Source organism: Aspergillus puulaauensis, chromosome 6 (genome assembly GCF_016861865.1).
Source record: "Aspergillus puulaauensis MK2 DNA, chromosome 6, nearly complete sequence".
NCBI lineage: Eukaryota > Fungi > Ascomycota > Eurotiomycetes > Eurotiales > Aspergillaceae > Aspergillus > Aspergillus puulaauensis.
The window spans coordinates 2,631,578-2,652,619 of NC_054862.1; the positions used below are offsets into that span (position 1 = coordinate 2,631,578).

General features: G+C 51.8%; 9 protein-coding genes across 9 annotated transcripts; 6 read left to right on the forward strand and 3 right to left on the reverse strand.

Moving 5' to 3' along the window:
* Positions 1-1,123: 1,123 nt before the first annotated feature.
* On the forward strand, positions 1,124-2,152 carry APUU_61025S (uncharacterized protein; the record flags this gene model as incomplete). Its single annotated transcript, XM_041694320.1, has 3 exons — positions 1,124-1,235; positions 1,293-1,784; positions 1,833-2,152. The coding sequence occupies 3 exons, from the start codon at positions 1,124-1,126 to the stop codon at positions 2,150-2,152; spliced, it is 924 nt and encodes a 307-aa protein (XP_041560163.1).
* A 274-nt stretch (positions 2,153-2,426) lies between these two features.
* Positions 2,427-3,666, reverse strand: APUU_61026A (cell wall cysteine-rich protein; the record flags this gene model as incomplete). The annotated part of the gene is made up of 7 exons (XM_041694321.1): positions 2,427-2,591; positions 2,648-2,884; positions 2,949-3,188; positions 3,249-3,266; positions 3,322-3,414; positions 3,469-3,486; positions 3,550-3,666. The coding sequence occupies 7 exons, from the start codon at positions 3,664-3,666 to the stop codon at positions 2,427-2,429; spliced, it is 888 nt and encodes a 295-aa protein (XP_041560164.1).
* Positions 3,667-5,259: 1,593 nt separating this feature from the next.
* On the reverse strand, positions 5,260-7,954 carry APUU_61027A (uncharacterized protein; the record flags this gene model as incomplete). Its single annotated transcript, XM_041694322.1, has 3 exons — positions 5,260-7,402; positions 7,458-7,852; positions 7,898-7,954. The coding sequence occupies 3 exons, from the start codon at positions 7,952-7,954 to the stop codon at positions 5,260-5,262; spliced, it is 2,595 nt and encodes an 864-aa protein (XP_041560165.1).
* A 609-nt stretch (positions 7,955-8,563) lies between these two features.
* APUU_61028S (uncharacterized protein) lies at positions 8,564-9,109 on the forward strand (the record flags this gene model as incomplete). The annotated part of the gene is made up of 1 exon (XM_041694325.1): positions 8,564-9,109. One exon carries the CDS (start codon positions 8,564-8,566, stop codon positions 9,107-9,109), a length of 546 nt encoding a protein of 181 aa, XP_041560166.1.
* A 32-nt stretch (positions 9,110-9,141) lies between these two features.
* On the reverse strand, positions 9,142-12,365 carry APUU_61029A (uncharacterized protein; the record flags this gene model as incomplete). The annotated part of the gene is made up of 7 exons (XM_041694326.1): positions 9,142-9,576; positions 9,629-9,712; positions 9,769-9,914; positions 9,973-10,847; positions 10,906-10,943; positions 10,997-11,114; positions 11,170-12,365. The coding sequence occupies 7 exons, from the start codon at positions 12,363-12,365 to the stop codon at positions 9,142-9,144; spliced, it is 2,892 nt and encodes a 963-aa protein (XP_041560167.1).
* A 585-nt stretch (positions 12,366-12,950) lies between these two features.
* APUU_61030S (alpha/beta hydrolase) lies at positions 12,951-13,915 on the forward strand (the record flags this gene model as incomplete). The annotated part of the gene is made up of 2 exons (XM_041694327.1): positions 12,951-13,108; positions 13,162-13,915. The coding sequence occupies 2 exons, from the start codon at positions 12,951-12,953 to the stop codon at positions 13,913-13,915; spliced, it is 912 nt and encodes a 303-aa protein (XP_041560168.1).
* A 186-nt stretch (positions 13,916-14,101) lies between these two features.
* APUU_61031S (uncharacterized protein) lies at positions 14,102-15,808 on the forward strand (the record flags this gene model as incomplete). Its single annotated transcript, XM_041694328.1, has 4 exons — positions 14,102-14,411; positions 14,459-14,970; positions 15,021-15,182; positions 15,233-15,808. 4 exons carry the CDS (start codon positions 14,102-14,104, stop codon positions 15,806-15,808), a joined length of 1,560 nt encoding a protein of 519 aa, XP_041560169.1.
* A 520-nt stretch (positions 15,809-16,328) lies between these two features.
* APUU_61032S (class I adenylate-forming enzyme family protein) lies at positions 16,329-18,274 on the forward strand (the record flags this gene model as incomplete). Its single annotated transcript, XM_041694329.1, has 5 exons — positions 16,329-16,638; positions 16,696-17,447; positions 17,504-17,592; positions 17,657-17,784; positions 17,835-18,274. The coding sequence occupies 5 exons, from the start codon at positions 16,329-16,331 to the stop codon at positions 18,272-18,274; spliced, it is 1,719 nt and encodes a 572-aa protein (XP_041560170.1).
* Positions 18,275-19,963: 1,689 nt separating this feature from the next.
* APUU_61033S (uncharacterized protein) lies at positions 19,964-20,668 on the forward strand (the record flags this gene model as incomplete). The annotated part of the gene is made up of 1 exon (XM_041694330.1): positions 19,964-20,668. The coding sequence occupies one exon, from the start codon at positions 19,964-19,966 to the stop codon at positions 20,666-20,668; it is 705 nt and encodes a 234-aa protein (XP_041560171.1).
* Between the last annotated feature and the right edge of the window lie 374 nt (positions 20,669-21,042).

The following is a 21,042-nucleotide window of genomic DNA, read 5'->3' on the forward strand; positions in this document are numbered from 1 at the left end:
TGCGCAACGTCATTGCGCACGGAAAGCAAAACAACCGATCTCCATCCTAAGGCGTCCGGACCTGGATACGATCAACTCCGGTTTATCAGACGGAACTTGGTGAATAATTGACTTACTAACTTAACTCAGACTGTTTTGTAAGCAGCTCGAATCCGGGGTAGGCACTACAGTACACCCACTCTCTCGTGTTCAGAACAGCCGGGCCAATAACAGCGGCTCTCCCACGGACTAAGCCTGTAACAGGGTGCAGTATAGTCGCCGAGTCTCGCCGAGAGAGAAGATCAATTCCCCTGGTCGCCGAGATTCGCCAGGAGATTGCTAAGCAATGAGCATAGTAACTTAAGCAGTCGAAATTAAAATCGACGTTGTTAAGGTTGTTTTACCCGACAAATATTAGTTTTCATCAAAACGAAAGCCATTGCACTTATTTTGGTTTCCTGGCTGTTTTGTTCTGCCAGAGCGAAAACTTCACCGTCTCAACCATCTCAGTCTCACTCATAATCAACATGCAGACCATCGATCTCTTTCCACGTTTTCGACCTCGAATCACTCGCTTTGATTAACAGCCAAACACCCGCACGCGAGTAACGAGACCCTCCCGGCAACGCGGCACAATGCAGCTTGTGTGGACCCCGGTCTCTGCCGCAACGCTTGGTGGAACACTGGCAGAACCGACGACTGGCGAGACCGCGAAAATGAGACGGTGGGCCTGATTCACGAATCAGTTGGAGATGCGAGTCGGAGACGGCTAGCTCATGCTCTGTGTTTATTAATCTGATGCCTCCACCTGTTGGCGACGGTGGATGGTTCGCAGGAGGGATAAGCTCACGAACAGGTGTTTTCCCGTACGACATGCAGGGCTGTACAGAGTAGCGGCTGCAAAAGAGCGAGACGACGACAGCGGACTGCGAGATGCGGCTGCTCTGGGATGGACTGATTGCTTGATGCTTCATTTCGCTAACGCCTTGGCTGATTATTATCGCCGTCCGCTCATCACCGTCCATGCGCCCGCGCCGTTGCTAATTTAACTGCCCCTCTCCCTCGGGCCTCTCCCCTCTCGCTCTCGACCTTCTTCCTGCGAGGCGATCCCTCTCGTCTCCTGTTCTCTCTAACAACAACAACCATGACCCATCTCGTCCTTGACCAGGCTCTCCTTTCGTCGCTGAACGACAAAGTCGTCGTTATAACCGGAGGCGCGACGGGAATCGGTCGCTCGGCCGTGACTCTCTTCCACCGTAAGTTGCCGTCACGGATCTGCCAGATGGAACACATCTAACGTACGGCCTTGCTAGAGAATGGCGCGAAGGTCGTTTTCGGTGACATCGCGGACGAACCCGCCCAAGAAGTCCTTTCCTCCCTCGGGCAAGAACGCATCCACTTCGTCCCTAGCGACACAACCTCCTATGCCTCGCAACTGAACCTGTTCCGCACCGCCCACTCCCTGTACGGTCGCATCGACATCGTGGCTGCCGTCGCAGGCGTGGCGAACCCAAAGTCCATTTTTGACCCGGAAGCCGATATCAACGAGGAGCCGTCGATGCTAGAAATCAACGTCAACACGATCGGATCGCTGTACACGGCCCGGATCGCGATGCACTACCTACGTCAGAATAAGGATGGTGGAGATATTGTTCTCATGAGCAGTATTATTGGGTTCAAGGAGACGCAAGATCTCGTTCCTTATACGACGAGCAAACACGGTGTCGTGGGCATTATGCGCGGGCTGCATTTGCAGGCTCATAAGGAGGGCATCCGTGTTAATGTTGTCTGTCCATGGGTGACGAGTATGTCTGTCTCTATCTAGGAATGGGTTGACCGCTAACGAGTTGCAGGAACACGGATGATTGTTGGAATGCAAAAAGGATGGATCGAGAATGGCTTCCCTGTGAACGAGTCCGAAGACGTCGCGCGCCAGATTGTAATCTGCGCCACAGCGAACAGAGGTGCCAACGGGGCTACACACACCGGTGCAAAGCTGCCCTTTTCCGGCAAAATGATCTATGTTTCGGGCGGCGAGGGGTACGAGATTGAGGATGAACACAAGGCGCTGGAGCCGCAGTGGCTGGGCGAGGAGAACAGTCGCGTCCTTGCCCGGGGTCAGGAGTTTATGGCCAGACCTGAATTCAGCTGGGATCCAGACAGGAGCAGTTGATACTTTGGTTTTGTATCAGAGGAATACCCGTCATTTAATATGCTGCACCACGTACACGCAATAGTCACTAATCATAGTAATGCTCATAATCAGACTTCAATATCAATACCATTATCTACCAGCAGATACAGTATCGATTGCGACATGCGAAAAGTAAAGAACACTGAATTTCCTGAACATGCCCATGCACACTTCAAGAGGAATCGAAGGTAATTTTCATCCAAAGAATCTTCATCATCTTCATCTATTCATCATCTCTCACCCAGAATCAACCTCACGCAGTAGGCTGGCAGCATCCCCAGCATCCCTCCTCACCAGTGGGTGCCTCTCCCGCAGGACATTCCGGCTTTTCAGGCTGGCAAACAGCAAGGCAAGGCTTGCTTTCGTCATCATTGCTGCTCTGCTCCTCCTCGATAGGTTGGCAGCAGCCCCAGCAGCCCTATTAACAGTGATTAGTCTCGCGCTTTCCACTTTCATATACCAAAGATGACATACCTCGCCACCAGTGGGAGCCTCGCCCGCAGGACACTCAGGCTTCTCGAGTCTGCACTGCAGGGTACAGGGACGCTTCTCCTCGACAACAGGCTCACAGCATCCCCAGCAGCCTTCCTGGCCAGTGGGAGCTTCGCCGGTGGGACATTCAGGCTTCTCTGGACGGCAGACATCGGTGCAGACGGTAGTGTCGTTGGCCCGTGCATTGTTCTCAATGGGTTGGCAGCATCCCCAGCAGCCCTAGTTCATTATTGGCACAGAACGAAAGGGAGTATGAGGTCAAGGGGTGCTATGTGTCACATACCTCGCCGCCGGTAGGGGCCTCTCCAGCGGGACACTCGGGCTTCTCGAGCTTGCATTCCAGAGTGCAGGGACGTGTAGTCTGAGGAATAGGCTCGCAGCAGCCCCAGCAACCTTCGTTGCCCGTGGGGGCCTCGCCGGTGGGACATTCAGGCTTTTCGGGGCGGCAGACGTCGATGCAGACATCTGTCTCGTTGGCGGGGACGCGGGCGTTCTGGATTGGCTGGCAGCAGCCCCAGCAGTTCTGAAACGGATGTTAATTAAGCTGTTTGTGTAGGTTTAAGTTATTTGGATGTGTTCGTACCTCGTTACCGGTGGGTGCCTTGTAGTAGATGATCGTCAGCGGGGAGTTGTATAGAAGAGAGAGCGCAACATACCTCGCCTTCAGGACATTCAGGCTTCTGGGGACGACATTCGAGGGTGCAGACGTCGGATCTGGCTACGATGGGCTTGCAGCATCCCCAGCAGTTCTGAAACAATTGTTATTCGTGTGTTTGTGGTGGTTTCATGTGTGTGGGACGTACCTCATTGCCACTGGCAACCTGTATACCTGATTAGCATGAGACAGCAGAAAGAAACAGAACAGAAGGGGGAACAAAACGTACCTCGCCTTCAGGGCAGTCAGGCTTCTGGGGACGACAGACAGTCGTGCAGAAATCCTGGGGCAAGGCAAAGGCCATTGCCAGAGAAGTAGCGAGTGCGAGAATCGAAAGGCGAACCATGTTGATTTGGTATGAGGATGCAGTAACAGGATTCAGAAGTCTTTATCTTGCAATGAACGATAAACAAAGAGGAAGTGTGGACAGCCTGTTTATATACGAAGTGTCTGCGCCCCACCAGGAGGAAAAATTCAGAAAGAAAGCTGAAATCTCAGTAGCTGAAGAGACCGTGCATTCCTCAATTTACTGCTCTATTCTTGTCCACGAGTCTATTCACTGGCAGGGTGCAGCCATCCACTTCGCTGCACTGCCTGGTCCACCACCCGCGGAATCTGACTCTGATACCGAGGATCAGGCATCCCGCTCCACCCCGTTCCCATTCCGGCCATGGTGCCAGGGACTGGATGGCAGATTGACTTGGTGAGTGGCCTTATTGGAACTTCCTTTGTTGACCAGGATCCTCTCCACCAGTTAAATTACAGAGGGAAGAGGCTGGCCGGAATAGGTGAATATGCTGACGGGCCAAGCCAGACACGGGGCTGCAGTGGATACGAGTGGTCTTGGCTATTCGTGAAGAGTTCCTTACTGAAGCTCTTCATTTCCCCGGATTCTGGCGCAATATACGAGAGGCAGTCCGGGTGTTTACGAGGTGCATGGAGGGATATGAAGCGGCGCCGGGATCCAGAACGAGGACTCCGAATCTGAACGGGGAAAGCCTGGACATCAGTCGTAATCGCCAAGACTGTTAGGTCGCCTGAACATGGTTGGCGATGGAATGAGCAGCTGAAATTGTGGTTTGTATACGAGGATTCTGCTCAGCGCCGGTGTCGGGAGGGCCGTGACAGGGCTATTCACCGTCGGAAGAATGGACACGAGGTCTCAATAGGAATACGGATTTTAGGGCTCTGATCCTGACAATGGCAAATAAGACCAGTCAGATTCCACAGCCAAGAACAGGCGGACGAGAAGTGAATCGGTTGGCGACAGGGCGATCCTTCGATCTCACCGTTTCAATTCAACACCAGCAGCGCATGATGAGGACTAAATCGGAACCAGTCTGCGACAAGCTGCGACAGCAGGGATGTGAGAGTGAGACCTGCAGTAAGACTGCTGATCGTTCCTAGTGAAGACTGGAGGAAGCAGTTCATTTCAAACTGCATGATCTGCATCAAGGCGAGACGGCCTGAAACATGTCGAATACGAACATGCCCCAGAAATTGGCTGTTACAGAATCTGCACTATTCCATAATTGTAAAGAATGCTATAGTACTGCTATAATAATGCTATAATAATGTTATGTGGCTATAACCCGGCATGTTAAGCAGTTAACCGCGGCCTGGGATTCTGTCGGGCTTCGGCATTGGGAGACAACAGCGTTGAGGAATGTGCCTAGGCATGCAAGGGCTTATCAGCCGTAGGCGCAGACTTTGCAGGTCTGTGTTGTTCATTTTGATTAGCAGTTGCTCACTTAGTCTACCAGCCTAGTCTACCACCAAAAAAACAGATACTGCCGGAGGTGAACCCCATCAAGATACAAGTACTGACAACCAAGGGCAAACAGAATCAATATAATTATACAACGAGAGGAAGTCACACGAGATCTCCATAGCTGACAGTTGTCAGCTTATGCTTACGTGCGTCGACGAACCAGCACTCCTAAGAATGAATCCTCAACCGCTGCATCCCCTGCTGCATGAGAAGCTGCTCCATGTCTCTATGGCCCTTCAACCTCGCAAGGTCAAGCGGAGTGCGTCCGTCTTTATTCTTAGCCTTCACATCCGCCCCAGCTCGCAGCAGCCCCTGAGCCATCTCCACACGGTTCTCATCGCTGGCGAAATGCAAGGGCATCCAGCCACCATCCGGCGCCATCCTGTGGTCAGCCCCCCACGAAAGCAGGAACTGCACCATGCTGGTATTGCCGTGGTTGGCTGCTACAGCCAACGGAGTCCACTGGGCGTTCGTCCTGGCTGAAATCTCAGCCCCGTTTTCCAGCAGCGCCGTGGCTATCTGGAGCTGATTCTTCTCCGCCGCACCGTGGAGTGCGGTCCACCCCTTGTCGTTCACAGCCTTGACGTTTGCGCCGCGGCGGATTAGAGCCTTGACTGTGTCTGGATATCCCTGTCTTGTGGCGACTCCTAGTGCTGTCCATCCCCATCCATCCTGGTTTCGGGTTTCGATGTCTGCGCCATCTTGCAGCAGAAGCTCGATAACCGCAGTATGTCCGTTTGAGGCGGCCCAAGTTAAGGCATACCACCCATCATCGGTGCGAAGGCTGATCTGGGAGCCTCGTCTCAGTAACAGCTTGACTATTTCGAGATGACCGAACTCAGAGGCTGAGATCAGCGGCGTCCGCCCAGTTGAGTTGCGCGAGGTTATACTCGCTCCACAGGCGAGAAGATGCTTCACTGCCTCGAGATGCCCGTTCCTGGCTGCTGCATGCAATGGTGTCCACTTGTTCTCATTCTGCACGTTGGGATCGGCTCTCGCCTCAAGGAGCAATTCCACAACCGCAGTGTGCCCCTCCACTGCTGCTGTATATAGCGGTGTTTGGCCAGTGCCGTCCCGGGTAGTCCTATCCACGCCGTGCTTGAGCAGAGCCATGGCAATATCCACGAAACCCTCGGCAGCAGCGGTGTTTAAGGGTGCTTGTCCAGACTTTGTTCGGATCGTCGCGTCTGCGCCCTTTTCAAGAAGCGCCTTGACGACTTCAAGGTGGCCATTATTAGCAGCTGCATTGAGTGGAGTGAATTTATTCTCAGTCGAAGTCGGATTAAGCTCTGGATCGTGTTCAAGAAGGAGCTTTACCGTCTCTGTATGGCCGTTTTTAGCAGCGTAGTATAGGGCGGTTACCCCCAGATCCGTGGGAGTGTTGATATCAGCACCGTATTCCAGCAGAACCTTCACCACCTCGGAATAGCCCTCGTCAGAAGCAGATGTAAGTGGTGTCAAACCACTAGTGTTAGCAGTATTGACCTCTGCCGAGCCCTCTTTGCACAAATACTTCACAATATCCACATGATTCCACCACGCAGCCATGTGGAGGGGAGTTGCTTTGTGATTTTCAGGAGCCGCGGATGTATCAACGCCATGATCAACAAGAATCTTGACAACTTCGAGATATCCGGCCCTCGCCGCACAGTAGAGAGGAGTTTGCCCGTCTTCTGACGGCTCGTTTGGATCTGCCCCGTGCTGGAGTAACATACGCACAGCCTCCGGCTGGTCGAAGTTGGCAGCTGCATTTAGGGGGGTAAAGCCGGTTGAATTGCCGGAAGTATAGTCTCCGCCGTGATCGATCAGATACTTTAGAATCTCAGTATTTCCGGTGTTAGCTGCCGAAGAGGCAGGGGACTGGCCGTATTCACCGGTAGCGAGGATATCAGCACCGATCGAGACGAGTCTTTTGATCTCGTCGAAATTGCCGGTGCGGGCAGCGACGTTGTATGGAGAGGGATCGGGATAGTCATCGTCGGAGTCTGCTTCGTAGTCCGAGTGCATAGCCTGTGCGTATGATGGAGGGGGCATGGCCTCGTGGCTGTCTTCTTCTTGTTGCGCCTGCACCTGCGTGGTAGAGCCTGGTATGGGGGTAGAGGCCATGAAAGAGTAGAACGCCTTTGCGGATCTTGCCAGGCCTTCGAAGGAGACTAGCATGGCATTCTTCTCAATGTCTTCTTCAGTGGTAACAAACGAAATTTTCCTGGTCTTTTCTGTTGCTTCCTCCAAGTACTTGATCTCAATATCAAGGACTGCGAGAGACGCCTGCTTAACATCGTATGGAGATCCGCCTTGCAGAGTCATGCACCTGGACAATCATGATTTAGAGAGACTAAATAGAATAGAAAAGAAGGAAGTCATACATCCTCATCATATGCATTCCCACTTTCAGAGCAGTCGTATGAGACCCAAGACAACCGCGAAACGTCGCTATGGACTTGACATGCAGTCCCAGCGTCCACGCTTTGGCATGCACCTTGAATAGCCTGCGCTTCTTTCCACTATTCACAACAGGCTCGACCTTCATCTTAAGCACCTGAAAAGTGATATTAGCCCGTTCTAGCGAGCTCTGAACTGCAACCCACATCCCGAAACTGGCAGACGGGTGCATCATTAGGGCCGCTGAGTGGGACCTCCATGTATTATTGATCTCATCAAGGACTGGAAGCGCCTCTCTGAGAGTTTGCCCGAGACCTACTATGGTCATGTCTGAGTCTGGGACTTTGTCTTGGACTATACTGTCCGTGAACGAGATAAGCTGGTAGCGTTAGGTCTGCTGTGGTAGAGGCGTGGTGGGACATACCTCGTAGCATAGTGTTCTGAGATTCCACGACGTCGTTGCAATTGATAATGGATCCATGATCACACAGACTTCTGATAGTATGGCTTCGACAATGGCCAACTATTCTATTCAGCCTCATTATATCGTCCAGAGGCTGGAGTGCGAAAGGGGGACCTCGTATCCAGCACCACGTGAATCCGGTAGTTGGCGATCTCCTCGTATTCGAAAGGTGATCAGCCTTGACTTGCCTGATAGAGAAATTTGAATAGATTTTCATCAATTCAGTTGCAATGAACGGACTCATGGTTGGTTGGGATAGGCAGAGGGTCGTTTCAAGAAATTAACAAGACGCAAGACCCCCCACCATCTCACAGAGATTGTACCGAGAATGACACATGAATATCAACGAGATTAAAAGTTCATCAGTCTTTCCTTTTCCAAATTATGCCCCGTGTTCATGAAAGAGTCCGGGAAACTTGCCATGGATGCGCCAGGTCAAACACGAGTGGACAGACCAAGAAATAATACTGGCTCACTATTGGGTGTTTTTAATTGCTCCATTTGCAATTTATTCGCATCCAATCACTGCAGTGCATCGGGTTGACAGGCGCTGATATAAACGAGTGGGACTATAAGTAGACCACTCCTTCTCTTCTCACCCTTTTCTCTCCTCAGCTCACCCAAACCATGGCTGAATTCAAACCGATCCATTTTGTCCCTGAAGATCGCGAGGAGCATATTCTCTCTCTCCCAATCCAGCGCATTATAGCTGCACCGCACCGCCAGGATGCCAGCACAAACCACTGGTGTCTCTACCTCGTCGTCTCTCCCACCACCTCTATCCAACTCAACTGTCTGCCCAGTTACTCAGTCCCCAGTGACATCCTCTCAGGCGGATCCAAGGCGTACCTGATTTTGTCCGAGCTCGATTACTTGGTACCTGATGACATTGAAGCGACATTCAATCTCGATGTCCCGGCGGATATCCTTACAGAGGTCACAGTCGACGATATTATGAACGTTCTAATAGATAATGATCGCCAGAAATACGAGTTCGATTGCAATGGGGCAGGATGCAGACTCTGGGTCACGGAACAGGTGGAGATGCTCTACGACGCTGAATACGTGGTGAATGACACGCAGGTTGAAGCCGTGAAGGCTGCGTTGCTGAAATTGTGGCCGGAGCAGACTCCGTTGGAGCTCGATAAGGGTGCTTATTATGACTTTTTCTAAATAGTCTCTCTAAGTCACTACAGTCAGTCAGATTATTCCAATCCAACGTCTGGCCAGCAATCAGCAATCAGCCCATCTTCCTGAACAGCGGCCACCACCGAACCCTCGCCTCGCAATGGATCACCTTCCCAGATCACAAATTCATGGTTATTTCCACTATTCCCAGGTTCAGCACCAGAAGGGAGCCCCAGAATCCTGTCGATATTTGTCGATACAAGCGCTATCGCGTCTTTATCGGAGAGCCCAGCATATTTCCCTGCCCATCGAGCCTCTCGTGCCAAACCGTGAATCTTGGAGTCGTCCTTGACTGCTAAACCGATATGTACTCCAGCCTCAATTAAGAATTTGGCAGGGCTGGCACTCAAAGGTGGGCCAGGGAGGACGTTTTTCTTTTCCCAGGTATCTGGTACACCACGGTTCCCGGTCAGGATGACCGGAATGCCTGCTTCTGCGAGCGGTTTCGCAACCTAGACATATGAACAAGCTGAAATAGATGAAATAGATATAAGAGACGCTTACCAATGCAGCGCCATGACCGCCGTATATTATGAGATTAACTGAGGGGAAATCCCGCTTGATCAGAATGAGCTGCGCAATATCATCCTATACAAATAGTTAGTATTGCATCGACAGATTCATGTAGAAGGTGCTCTGATTACCTGATTATATGCCTGTACCACGAGCGGAAGAGAGCCATTCGCAGCCTGTACATATACACCGCTGCTCGTGGCATCTTCCTTCTGACCCTGCTCCAATATCCGGCGCACATACTCGATCCCAGAACCAACAGTCGGCGCATCGTTGTCTATATACACCACGTTAGCCAAGGGATTCTAATGGCACTATGTTGGGAGACTCTTCACCCTTAGCACCCTGCCCAACGGCAAGATGAAGCGCAACATCGTCACGCCATATACCTCCATCCAAAATAGACGCTTTCGCGTCAGTGCGTATGCCGGCACTAACTCCCCGAACAACACCACTCCCATGCGGCGGCGAGACAGCTTTCGTTACACCCCCAATCCGCGCTCTATCAAAAGCCCGGCCGTGCAAATGGACGCTGTATTTAGCAAAGTGGACGCTCTTCGTTTCGTCAAGCAAGTCCCCGCTAGACCCGGCTGAACCGTCCCCTGTAGAAGGCTCCGGTGAGATCTCTTGGATACCGAGATTGTTTCCGAAGGCTATGAGTCCTGGGGTTATGTGGCCGTTCTTGAGAGGGATTTCTGTGAAGTTTTCCGATGTTTGAAGTTGGCCGAGACATGTTGATTTTGTGCCCAGGCAGGAGACTTGCTTGTTTTCAACCACGAGGACGAGGTTGTCGGTTTCCTGCCCGTCCAAGCTCGGGACGTCAATTAATGACTTTGTGACGCCCGTGAAAAGGACCGGCCCCTGGGAGTCTTGCATACGTGTGCAGACATTGTCCCTCTCCTCGGTGCCAATATACGGACGTATTGCTGGTGCATTTTCCCTATTGTCTGTAATGCCTGACTTCGCGGGAGAAGTTTGACCGGTAATATCTTTATTCTCCAACAGAGGACGACCATCGATAAAGACCTCAACGGGGTTCGCACCTACTCCGAGTGGGTGGTCATCCCAGAGGACAATGTCGGCGTCATAGCCCGGGCGAACGTATCCAATGCGGTGGCTTTGCTGTATAGAACGAGCCGGAACTGATGTTACAGACTGAAGGGCTTTATCGGCAGGCAGGCCATATGAATGGGCAATAGAAGCTTGGTCACTGTTTATATTAATAAATTGTGATTCCGATGGAAGCGGGGGTCTTATTATTGACGCACAGAAGGTATTTGGCATTATATTCTTCAGAGCCATGATCCTAAAAGGTCTCAGTGAAGGGGTATAGTAAGCTTCATTCTCGAAGGGCCATACCGATTTCAAAGCAACTTGGAGGCCATGGTCGTTCAATATCTTCGGCCCCCGTAGATTCGCCCCAAACGCCTCAGATTTGTAGAACGCGTGCTCGGCAAACGTTGCAATAGTAACATTCCTGCACACTGGTTATCAATTGATCATTTAGTGGTTAGTCAAAAGCATGAACGTACGGTTCCCACTGTTTCAGTAACTCAGGCACCTGCCACGCTTCCAACGCGTGGTGAAAACCCTTGATATGTATGCCAAACTCATGCAGAACTGACAGAATCCGCTCCAGGTCTTCGGGGGTATAACAATGGACGTTGACATTGAGTTCACCCCTAAGAAGCGCCAGAAAAGTTTCGAGTTCGAATGAATGCGGCCGGCCACCTTCCCTCGCAAGGAACTTTGATATATCCCTCGTCCGCGTATACCTGTAGCTTTTCTCAACCTCAACCGCTGCTCGACACCATGCATCTTGATCCCTTTGTATATCTCTCGCCCTCGCAAGCTCCTTCCTCAACAGCCACGCAAGTCCGAGCCTCGTATGTCCATAAACCCTCCTCGGATTCTCCCCACAAGCCATCTTAAGATACCGCTGCCTCTGCGCCTCCGGAATCCCATGCTCCAGTAACAGTTCCTCACTAACCGGCTCCCCATTCGCACCAGGGAAGGGCAGGTTCTTAACGGGGTACGCCTCACCACCGACTATATTCGCCGAGCCTGGTAGAGCAAGGGACGATGTAACGCCGCCAGAGGCAATAATCCGAATTGCCGGATCAGAAGCCGTGAATCCATCCAGGGCGCGCACGAACGGCGTGATGGGGCCTAGCAACGGACGCTCGTTTACATCTGCTGTTCCAGATAAGGCAGGGAACGGTGACTCCAGATGATGCGAGTGCATGTCGACCAGCCCTGGGGTTACATATTTCCCGTGGATGTTGATGACCTCTGCGTTGTGCGGAAAGGAGGAATCGTTTGAGCCAGCAGGGATGATGGAGCGGATCACGCCGGTGTCGAATATTATGTCGACGAAGTCGGGAAGGATAGATTCTCCGTCGAAAAGGGTTGCGTTTTGGATTACGATGGGCGTCTTTTGTCCCGAGACGGAATTCCAGCGGGGGTTTTGTCTGTCGCTGGTTGGGGCGTCTCGCTGGGGTAGCGGAGTTGCAGTGTCGTGACACTGTTGCAGTCCTTCGTAGAAATCATTCTGAGAAACTGCATTTGGTTGGAACGAGATCTCGCTGGGGCTGTAGACGAACAGTCCTGCAATGCATATCGCCGTCACGACTGGCAGTCTCCAACGTCGGAGGGCGCGTCTTCGCGAGCGTGGAGAGGACTCGAAGATCCTGGAAACTCCTATAGTGTATTCGCCTTTGGCATCCATCGCTATTCTAACTGTAGTCTCGATATTATGAATATCTCCGTGGTTGTGACTCGGTTTGAAGAGGATGGTCCGCCTTGGTTTATCTACCCCTCGTTGGAGTCTGCTCGCAAGTCTTGCGTGACTTTGTGACATAAAGGTGTCAGACCAACACGACTCATGTAACTAAATTATTATCTCCAACAGTGTCTGATTTCTTTGTTGCAAGGAATAGGGTGAGATATATATAGACGGGATTTCTGTTAAGTACAGACCATTCAATCTATCATCAATGAGACATAGCTTGAACAGTACCAAGATATAGCATATTCTCTCAACCTGACCCAGGCAACACTCGGCCAGCATACTCTAGGTAACTAGCCAATGCCACCTATTTCAGTATCCAAGTGCCGTATTCATACGTGAATACTGTCAATACGGAAATACCGCTAGTAATAGCGGATCAGATAAGAAGTCCGACTCCGGCGGGACAAAGGTCGATCTGATTAGATGAAAACAACGCAGTGTTCAGCTCATCCTCAATTCTCACTTCTGCATTACTTTCTCGCATTCCCTGCTGCTCAGTCTTCGCCGTACTAAACCCTTAACATGACCCAAACCGACAAGCCGACAGGCATCAGCCTGCCGAACTCGGAGCAGTTCCACCTCAACAACGCCCGTGGTGAGCAGTACTTGATCCAAATATCGTGGCCGTTGCACTGGAACCAGCGCGAGCAAGACACTGACCGTACTCACCTCCCCATCATGTAAACACTGCTCATCCCCATCTACCTCAGACGAAATACTAACAGCAAACTAGATACATCGTCGATGGAAACGCCCTCTTCCTAACAGCGACAGAAGCCCTCTGGCGTCGCTCCGTAGATCCAAACTACGTAGGCGGCGCCATCATCGTCGCAATCGGATACCCACTCGCAGGCACAGGGAAGGTATTCCATCTTACCCGGCGGAGCTTCGACCTGACTGTCCCGACGCCTGATAAGCCGGTGGAAGGGTGCGGGGGCGCGGATATCTTCCTTGATTTCATACGTGATTCGGTACGTCCAGCTGTGAAGGAGCGGTTTCCGAAAGTCAGTATATCGAGGGAGGCGCTGTACGGGCACTCATTTGGAGGGCTGTTTGCCCTGCATGCGCTCCTCACGCGTCCGGGCATGTTTGATGCGTATATTGCGAGCAGCCCGTCGATTTGGTGGAATGAGAAGTGTATTCTGGGTGAGGCGAGGAGCTTTATTGGGAAGGTCAAGGGGGTTACTGGGGAGAAGAAGCTGCCGACGCTCATGATGTATCTGGGTGGGCTGGAGCAGGATCCGCGGCGGAGGAATGATGAAGCGGACGACAAGTGGCAGGATAGGAAGCGCTTTGCGGAGACACTGAATATGAGGAATAATGTGGTGGAGTTGATGGGTCTGCTCAAGGGGTGCGCGAGGCTGCATACGATGAGCTTTCATGAGTATGCAGGCGAGGACCATGGGACTGTCATGGCTTGTTCGATGGGCAGGGGATTGACAACGTTCTTGGAGGAGTGGCCTGTGCCGAGGAAGACAGGCATTTAAATATTTAGATATATTGATACAACGTATATTGTATATTTCAAGGTCTACTTCGTACGGAGCGTAATGTAATCTCGCCATTCGGCGCGGAATTACGCGATGTGGAGACTGCCGTTTTGTGCCGGCGATAAATCAGCCGTCTCCATCTTCCTCTTCCACTTCAATTCAGTCATCAACTTGGGTTTCATCATGACTGAAAATCACGGCGATACAGCGCCTCTCCTGGGAGAGCAACAACAGCCAGAGTATGGTGCGGTCGAGGAAGCACCCCCGGTCGCTGAACCACGGACCTCGTTCAAGCGGAATCTTGGAACCGCCGAGGCTTTCAGCATTATCATCAGCATTGTCATCGGAAGCGGCATTTTCACCTCTCCCGGCTCGATTGATACGAATGTGCCATCGCCTGGGTTTGCATTGATTGTCTGGCTGGTGGGGGGAATCCTGGCATGGACAGGAGCAGCCACGATGGCCGAGCTCGGCACCGCCATTCCAGGCGAAGGTACGCGCCCAAACTTTCTTAAGTTGTATAAAACTCACCCAGTGCAGGAGGCGTACAGCCGTACCTTCAGTATATATTTGGCGATGTTTTTGGATTCCTGGCGGCGTGGACCTGGGTTGTCGCTGTCATCCCCGCCTCGCTGGCGATCATGAGCATCGTCTTCGTGGAGAGCGTCTTCTCCGCCATCGGAGAAAACAACAGAACCCAGGGAGCTTTACACAAGTTCCTATCAATATTAGTCCTCACCATCTTTAGTATGGCCAACGGGATTAGTACCAAGACAACCAACCGGTTGAACTGGTTCTTCGTCACTTCCAAGTTCACCGCAATCGTCGCGACCGTCGTGGCTGGACTTGCCGTCGTTTTCTACCACCTTGCGACCCCACGTACAGATGAGCTACCGCAAGACTGGTGGACCAAATCCTGGTTCGGCTACCGGACGAGCATTGGACCGGACGGGTCGAAGATCGATTGGAGCAAGCTGCCTGGCTGGGAGATGCTAGGCCATTACTCGGCTGCTCTGTATGGTGCTCTCTGGGCATACTCGGGATGGGATAAGGTACGCTCGTCGGGCGAGATATTAAAGACCCTTCACTAATAGAACTCTAGGCCATCTACATCACAGCTGAACTGTCTGCGCCCGCGCGTCAGCTCCCTCTGGCTATCAACACAGCCATCCCAATCATTGTCTCTGGGTTTATCGCGGTGAACACCGCCTATTACGTCTTACTCCCGTGGGAAGTCGTTTCCACGACTGATAGCGTGGCCGTTGTATGTCCTCTGTGTTTAATGCGACAGCAGTATCGTGGCTGACCATATAGACTGCGTTCAACCATCTCCTGGGCCCTGTTGTTGGCCTGGTGGCTGCTGCCTTGATCTGCCTCGTTGTTGCCGGCTCGTTACTCGGGACTGCCTTCGTGGGGAGCCGTATGATCGTTGCCGCATCGAACAAGAACTGGCTGCCTCGGTTCCTAGGCCAAGTGGGATATGTCGGGCTCCGATCTGAACCCCGATCAGATACCGAGTCTGATGATGTTTCCACGACCGAGTCCGATGCTCCACTCAACGCACTCATTTTCTCCACCCTGTGCTCGTCGCTATACATTATCTTCGGCAACTTCCGGGCTTTGGTGACCTTCAATGGCCTGGGAGAGTATACCTTCTTTTTCCTGACGATGATCGGAGCGATCGTCTTGAGGATCCGCGAACCAAAGCTACATCGCCCGTATAAGCCGATCATTCTCATCCCGGGGGTTTTTACTATTGTTAGTGGGTTTATTGTTGCTCGAGGAGCAGTTTTTGCACCATTCCAGGCGGCCGTGCTCATAGCGGTTTGGGGGTTAGGACTGGTGTTTTACTGGGCGAGGAGATGGTGGTTGCGACAGAACAGCAACTAAGTAGACTTGAACCAAAGGCGACCGCCATTGCGCTTCCAGAGAGGATTGCGATCTCGACTTCGCGTATAATGAGAGCACAACCGTTCCATTCGGCCGTGCGATAGTCATTGTTATCAGCCGATCTTGCTCATGTGAGATTTGGTTGACGCGAGATGCCAACAAATGAAGTATAAATCCCACCTTAATAAAATGGTTCCCCTTGCAGTACGTAACCCCTTGGTACCTTTCTTTTGGAATAGCTGATCTACGGATCTACTGGCGATCGTATATCCTTCAAGATCTTCAAATTCATTATCGGCGAAGATGTCCGGCCCTCGCGTCTGCACATCGCTCCTGTGGATCAGGGCCCAACCCATCTTGCCCTGTCCCAGAGGGCCGGGACCGAAAATGCCCACACCGTACCCCGTAGGGCTAGGGGGCTACGTAATGCCTATTTAATCCGAGGTATAAGATATGCGAATCCCCTAGAGGAATCCCCTCATCGAAGAAACTGCCCAGTGACACCACAATTGTCTCCACGATGACACGCACATCCATCCAAGTCCCCGACCACCTATGGCTCCGACGGCTCTACGAGCACTGGCGGCAGAGTGCCAATCGAACTTTCATCAAGGATCTTGAGACGGGAAAAGAGGCGACGTTCACCGAGTTTCTATATGAGGTGCTCTCACACCGAGACCGGCTGAAGAGGCAGCTGAGCGCGGAGACCCTGGAAAAGCTGCAGGATCCCAGCGAAGAGATCTTCATTGCGACTGTTTCAGGGGCGGGGTTTGACTTCATGGTGCTTTTACTTGCGATACAAAGTCTCGGCGCAATTGTGGTTCCGTTGAGTATGCTATTTCTTTACCCTTCACATTGTTGATGGATGAATGCTCACATATATACAGATTCCCAAGTCCACCTCGAAGAGGCCCACTACTTCCTAGGAACCTGCAACGCCTCGCTGATTACCAGCAGCCAGCTGGCGTCCCAATACGCCGAGACAATATCATCATCACTTTCACTCCCCCACCTTTCTTTTGCTCCATCCAACCCTCCCGACCTTTCAAACATCGAGTTTGAACTTGTCCAAGAATCCCACGACGACCCAACCTTCAGCCCAGACCGCGGCTTCTGCCTCCTCTACACCTCTGGCACAACTGGCCCATCCAAGGGTGTTCTAACCAGCTGCCGCAGCGTCCTAAAGGGCATGGAAAACTACCAGCGCGGCCTTGCTCTATCCCCTTCAGACAAATGGCTCCACCACGCGCCGGCGCACTGGAAAGGCGGGTTCGATTTCCAGCTGGTAGCCGCATACACTGGGGCAAGTATCGAGATCTGCAACAGCGTATTCAGCCCCGGTTGGTTCTGGGAGCGGATGCAGAACGGTGGGGGTATAACGTGTTTCCAGGCGTCCCCGACGCTTCTTACGTTGATACAGGAGAGGTTTGATTGTATTAAGGGGCAGGGGGCCCGCCAGGAAGCTTTGAAGGGCCTGCGCGATATTAGAATTATATTGACGGGCTCAATGAGAGTGCAGGATTGCGTGAAGGATTCCTGGAGGGAGCTCTTGGGCGGGAAAGAGTTGGTTAATCTATATGGGATGACGGAGGTGGCGGGGATGGTTTCGATGACGGACTGGACGGCGAACAGGCCTGTGGTGCGTACAATCCAGCTTTATAATGGATATATACTAATGGAATGGAACTTTAACAGGATCACTGTGGTTGGCATAACCCCGAACTGACCGTCAAGGCCAACGAGAGCGGCGAGATATGCGTCAAGGGACCGCTTGTGATGAAACGGTTTATTAACCCCTTTCTTACCCCGACCAAGGTAATTACACGGAAGGCTGATATACGATTGTAGCTACCTATCGGGCGATCCAACCGTCAATTCCAACGCACTCGATGCGGACGGGTTCTATAAAACAGGCGACATGGGCAAGGTTGGGCCAGGCGGGAAGATATACGTACTCGGCCGCGCAAGTCAAGATGGTAAGACCGTTCAAACACGATGTTCAGTCTGGCTACTAAAAAAAATCCAGTCATTCGCTCAATGGGCTACAAATGCACCGCAGCCGACATAGAAGACCCCCTGCGCTCATATCCCGGCGTCTCACAAGCATTCGTGCTAGGCGTCGACGATCTAGTAATGGGCCAACGCGTCACAGCCCTACTCCTACGAAAGACAACGCCCGAGGCAGAATTCTGCCTCGGGGACCTCAAGCTCGCGAACCTCCGTTGGTGGCTAGCTGTTGAGAAGGGCCTTCCTGCATTTAAACTGCCCACGCTGCTACGGATTATACGCTCCGACACGTTCACCGCGACGACGGATACCGGGAAGCCGTCGAAGAAGAAGATTGCGAGCGCTTGCTTTAAGCCTGAGGATTGGGATAGCAAGGACGTTCAGGTTTGGGATATTGCAACCAAGGAGAAGTTTCCTGGGAATCGGGCGTGGGATTGGGAGGGGAGGTCGGCTAAATAAGATACCTCACTTTCTATATGACCTTGTGCATTAAAATCGATAGGTCCGAGTTCCAATGGTTCGATGCATCGATGGCAATGGGCAGACGGCGTAATGTTCCGAAACTTCCAGGAGGCAGGAACTGATTCCAATATACTATAATAGGAAGGTGGGCGTGGGTCCGCTCTTTGGTGTTCCCAGAGTGGCCAGTCTGCAAGGAAAGTCCCACCTTCCGCATTGAGTATTTGCTTAGTCAGGTGCAGGTAGCAGGACTCTGTATTACTTCATAATCCCTGCCGGCAGTGTGCTGCTTCATCCATGAACCCATCCCGAGGTCTGTAGATGCCCAAGATCTCTTATACGTGCCATTCCGCAATGGTAAACAAGAGCCGGAGATCAAACTCTCTGGGATTTGCCCGCACGGACTGTCATACATGTACATCGCTAGGAGACCAGTGCGACCGTCAACGCCCAAGGTGTTCAACATGCCTGGATCATGGCCGCAGGTGTGGTGGCTTTGCTACTCCTCTCACCTGGGACAGCCGGCGCATGTTGACCGAAGGCTCGTCGGCCTCTCAGGTTCGTATTAATGCTGCTCATGACGGCGACGGCCAATCCACCGCTGCGGGACGAAGCCCAGCAACCCTCCGTCATTTTCGGTTTGTACCGACCAGATCAAGACAAAGAGCACGGCGTAAAAGATGCAGTTCATCTAAACAAGGCAGTGCCCGAAACCAGGTGTCTGGGCAGCGTAGCGAGTCGCAAGCTGTAGCGGAGATGGCAAACGACCTCGTCCTGGCGGCTGAGGATTCGAGTGCGAATGCCCTTAATCAGAATAGTAATTATAGTGGGTGAACCCACCTGGCTTGCTCATGATCCTGCGACTGAGATTGCTGGATTTTCCAGATTTACCAGACGAAACGTTGCCGGGTGATTCTATTCTATACGACCCCATGATCTCGAATATTCTTGATTCTTTATCAATCCCCGACAACTTCTTTAATGACTCTTTGGCAGCAGAAAGCCCGGCAGCGATTGAGCAGTCGCCAGGGATATTTAACTTGTCTTCTAATGACCACTCGTGGCTCTTGGATATGTGTACAGCTCCACTGAGGATTCAAAGACAATAGTAATAACCGGTTGATAGATGACTCCGAATTCTGCATATTGCCCTTAACCTCGGATGTCTCGGTGAACCCTTTCCGGTGCGAGCGCCAGACTTCCTGTGGATCTCGTTTGCTATATCATTCCGTACTGGCACTGTGCTGCCAGCATCTACGGCGTTTAACAGGTGGTTGGTCTACAGAGGCTGATGAGCACCGCCGTCAGGCTTTTCAGCTACTCGAGTCTGCTGTTAACAGGCTCGAGTCTAAAGGGGGGCTCCATATGCTTGAACCGATTTTGATTCTGTTTACACTGGACGTGAGTGGCCCACTGCTCATCCGGGTTTCTTATTGTGGTAGCTAAAGATAGTTCTCGCAACCAGTGCACTTTGTCCGCTGTTGGCAGTTGGAATTCTCATCTAGGGCGAGCCCACTCCGTGATCGAGGCTTGTGGTGGTCTCAGCTCGCTTACGACTTCTCGAGTGCGATCCCAAGTGGGAATGCTGGCCTGGTAAGCTGACCTACCAGAATGCATTGTTGCTCAAATTCTGAATTAACCGTTAGGTGGGACATGACCATCGCCTTGATATCTCGCCAAGGCACCACAATGGGGAAGTCCTATATTGATTTCCTCGTTGGATGGGAAATACATGACCCTTGGTCTTTTTACGAGCTCGCTGGATGTCCAGGCGCATTAATCGTCCAGATATCTAAGCTCACCCAACTTGCCGAACAGCGTGAGATCGCTCTTTCTATGGAATGGCTGACCTTCAACGAAGAGCCTGTTTGGAAGATCCACAAGGAGATATCCGAGTGGAACGATGAGAGCTTCCAATTGCCTGACAACACGAGCAAATATGAACACCTGGCCGATGCGGACGCAGAAGAGCTCATTCACGAACAGCACGATCGGTACCATTGTGTCGAGGCATGGCGGTACGCGCTTCTACTGTACATCGAACGACTTTTCGGAACCAGTGGTCGACAACTACGACGTCTTGAAATCACAATATCCGCACGGCAGATTCTTGATCATGTTCGGTGCTGTCGACAGTCATCTCAAGCGCAGAAGCAGTTGTTGCTCCCTGTTTTCCTGGCAGGGAGCGAGGCACAAGATGAAGAACAGCGGCAGTTTGCAAACGCTTATTGCCTTTTCTGGGAGCAAAAGAGTCGGTACGGCATGTTCAGCTCGGTGCCTGTTTTGCTCAATGAAATATGGTCAACGGGGCAGTGGTGGGGGGCTGTCATTGACAGCAAAACGAGGAAGCCTTCAATGTCAAAACAGGGAGCGACCCAGCTCTTGTTCGGTTGAGAAAGCATATAGAATGGTCATTTGAAAGGTGGCTAAAGTTCTTGAACTGTAAAGAGATAATCATGACTACGGCCATGGCCTTTGCTCCAAACGGGACAAGCAATCAATCCTTTGTATCTCAGAGGAGGTCATCGGGATTGTATGGCCACTAAGACCAAGGAAGCATTCCATCCGTCGGACAGACTTATATATGCTGTATCTCGTGGTTATGATGTCTATCCGTTAGTCTCTCCTCGCTCAAGTATAGTGGATCAGGTTATAACCCACCTGCCCAAGTAGGTAAAACAATGGGGGAAGTTTCATTGACTCAACCGGAGGATGAATGCATTCCAAGAGTCTCCAAGGCTTAATTTCTCCTTCCTAATGCAGTAACA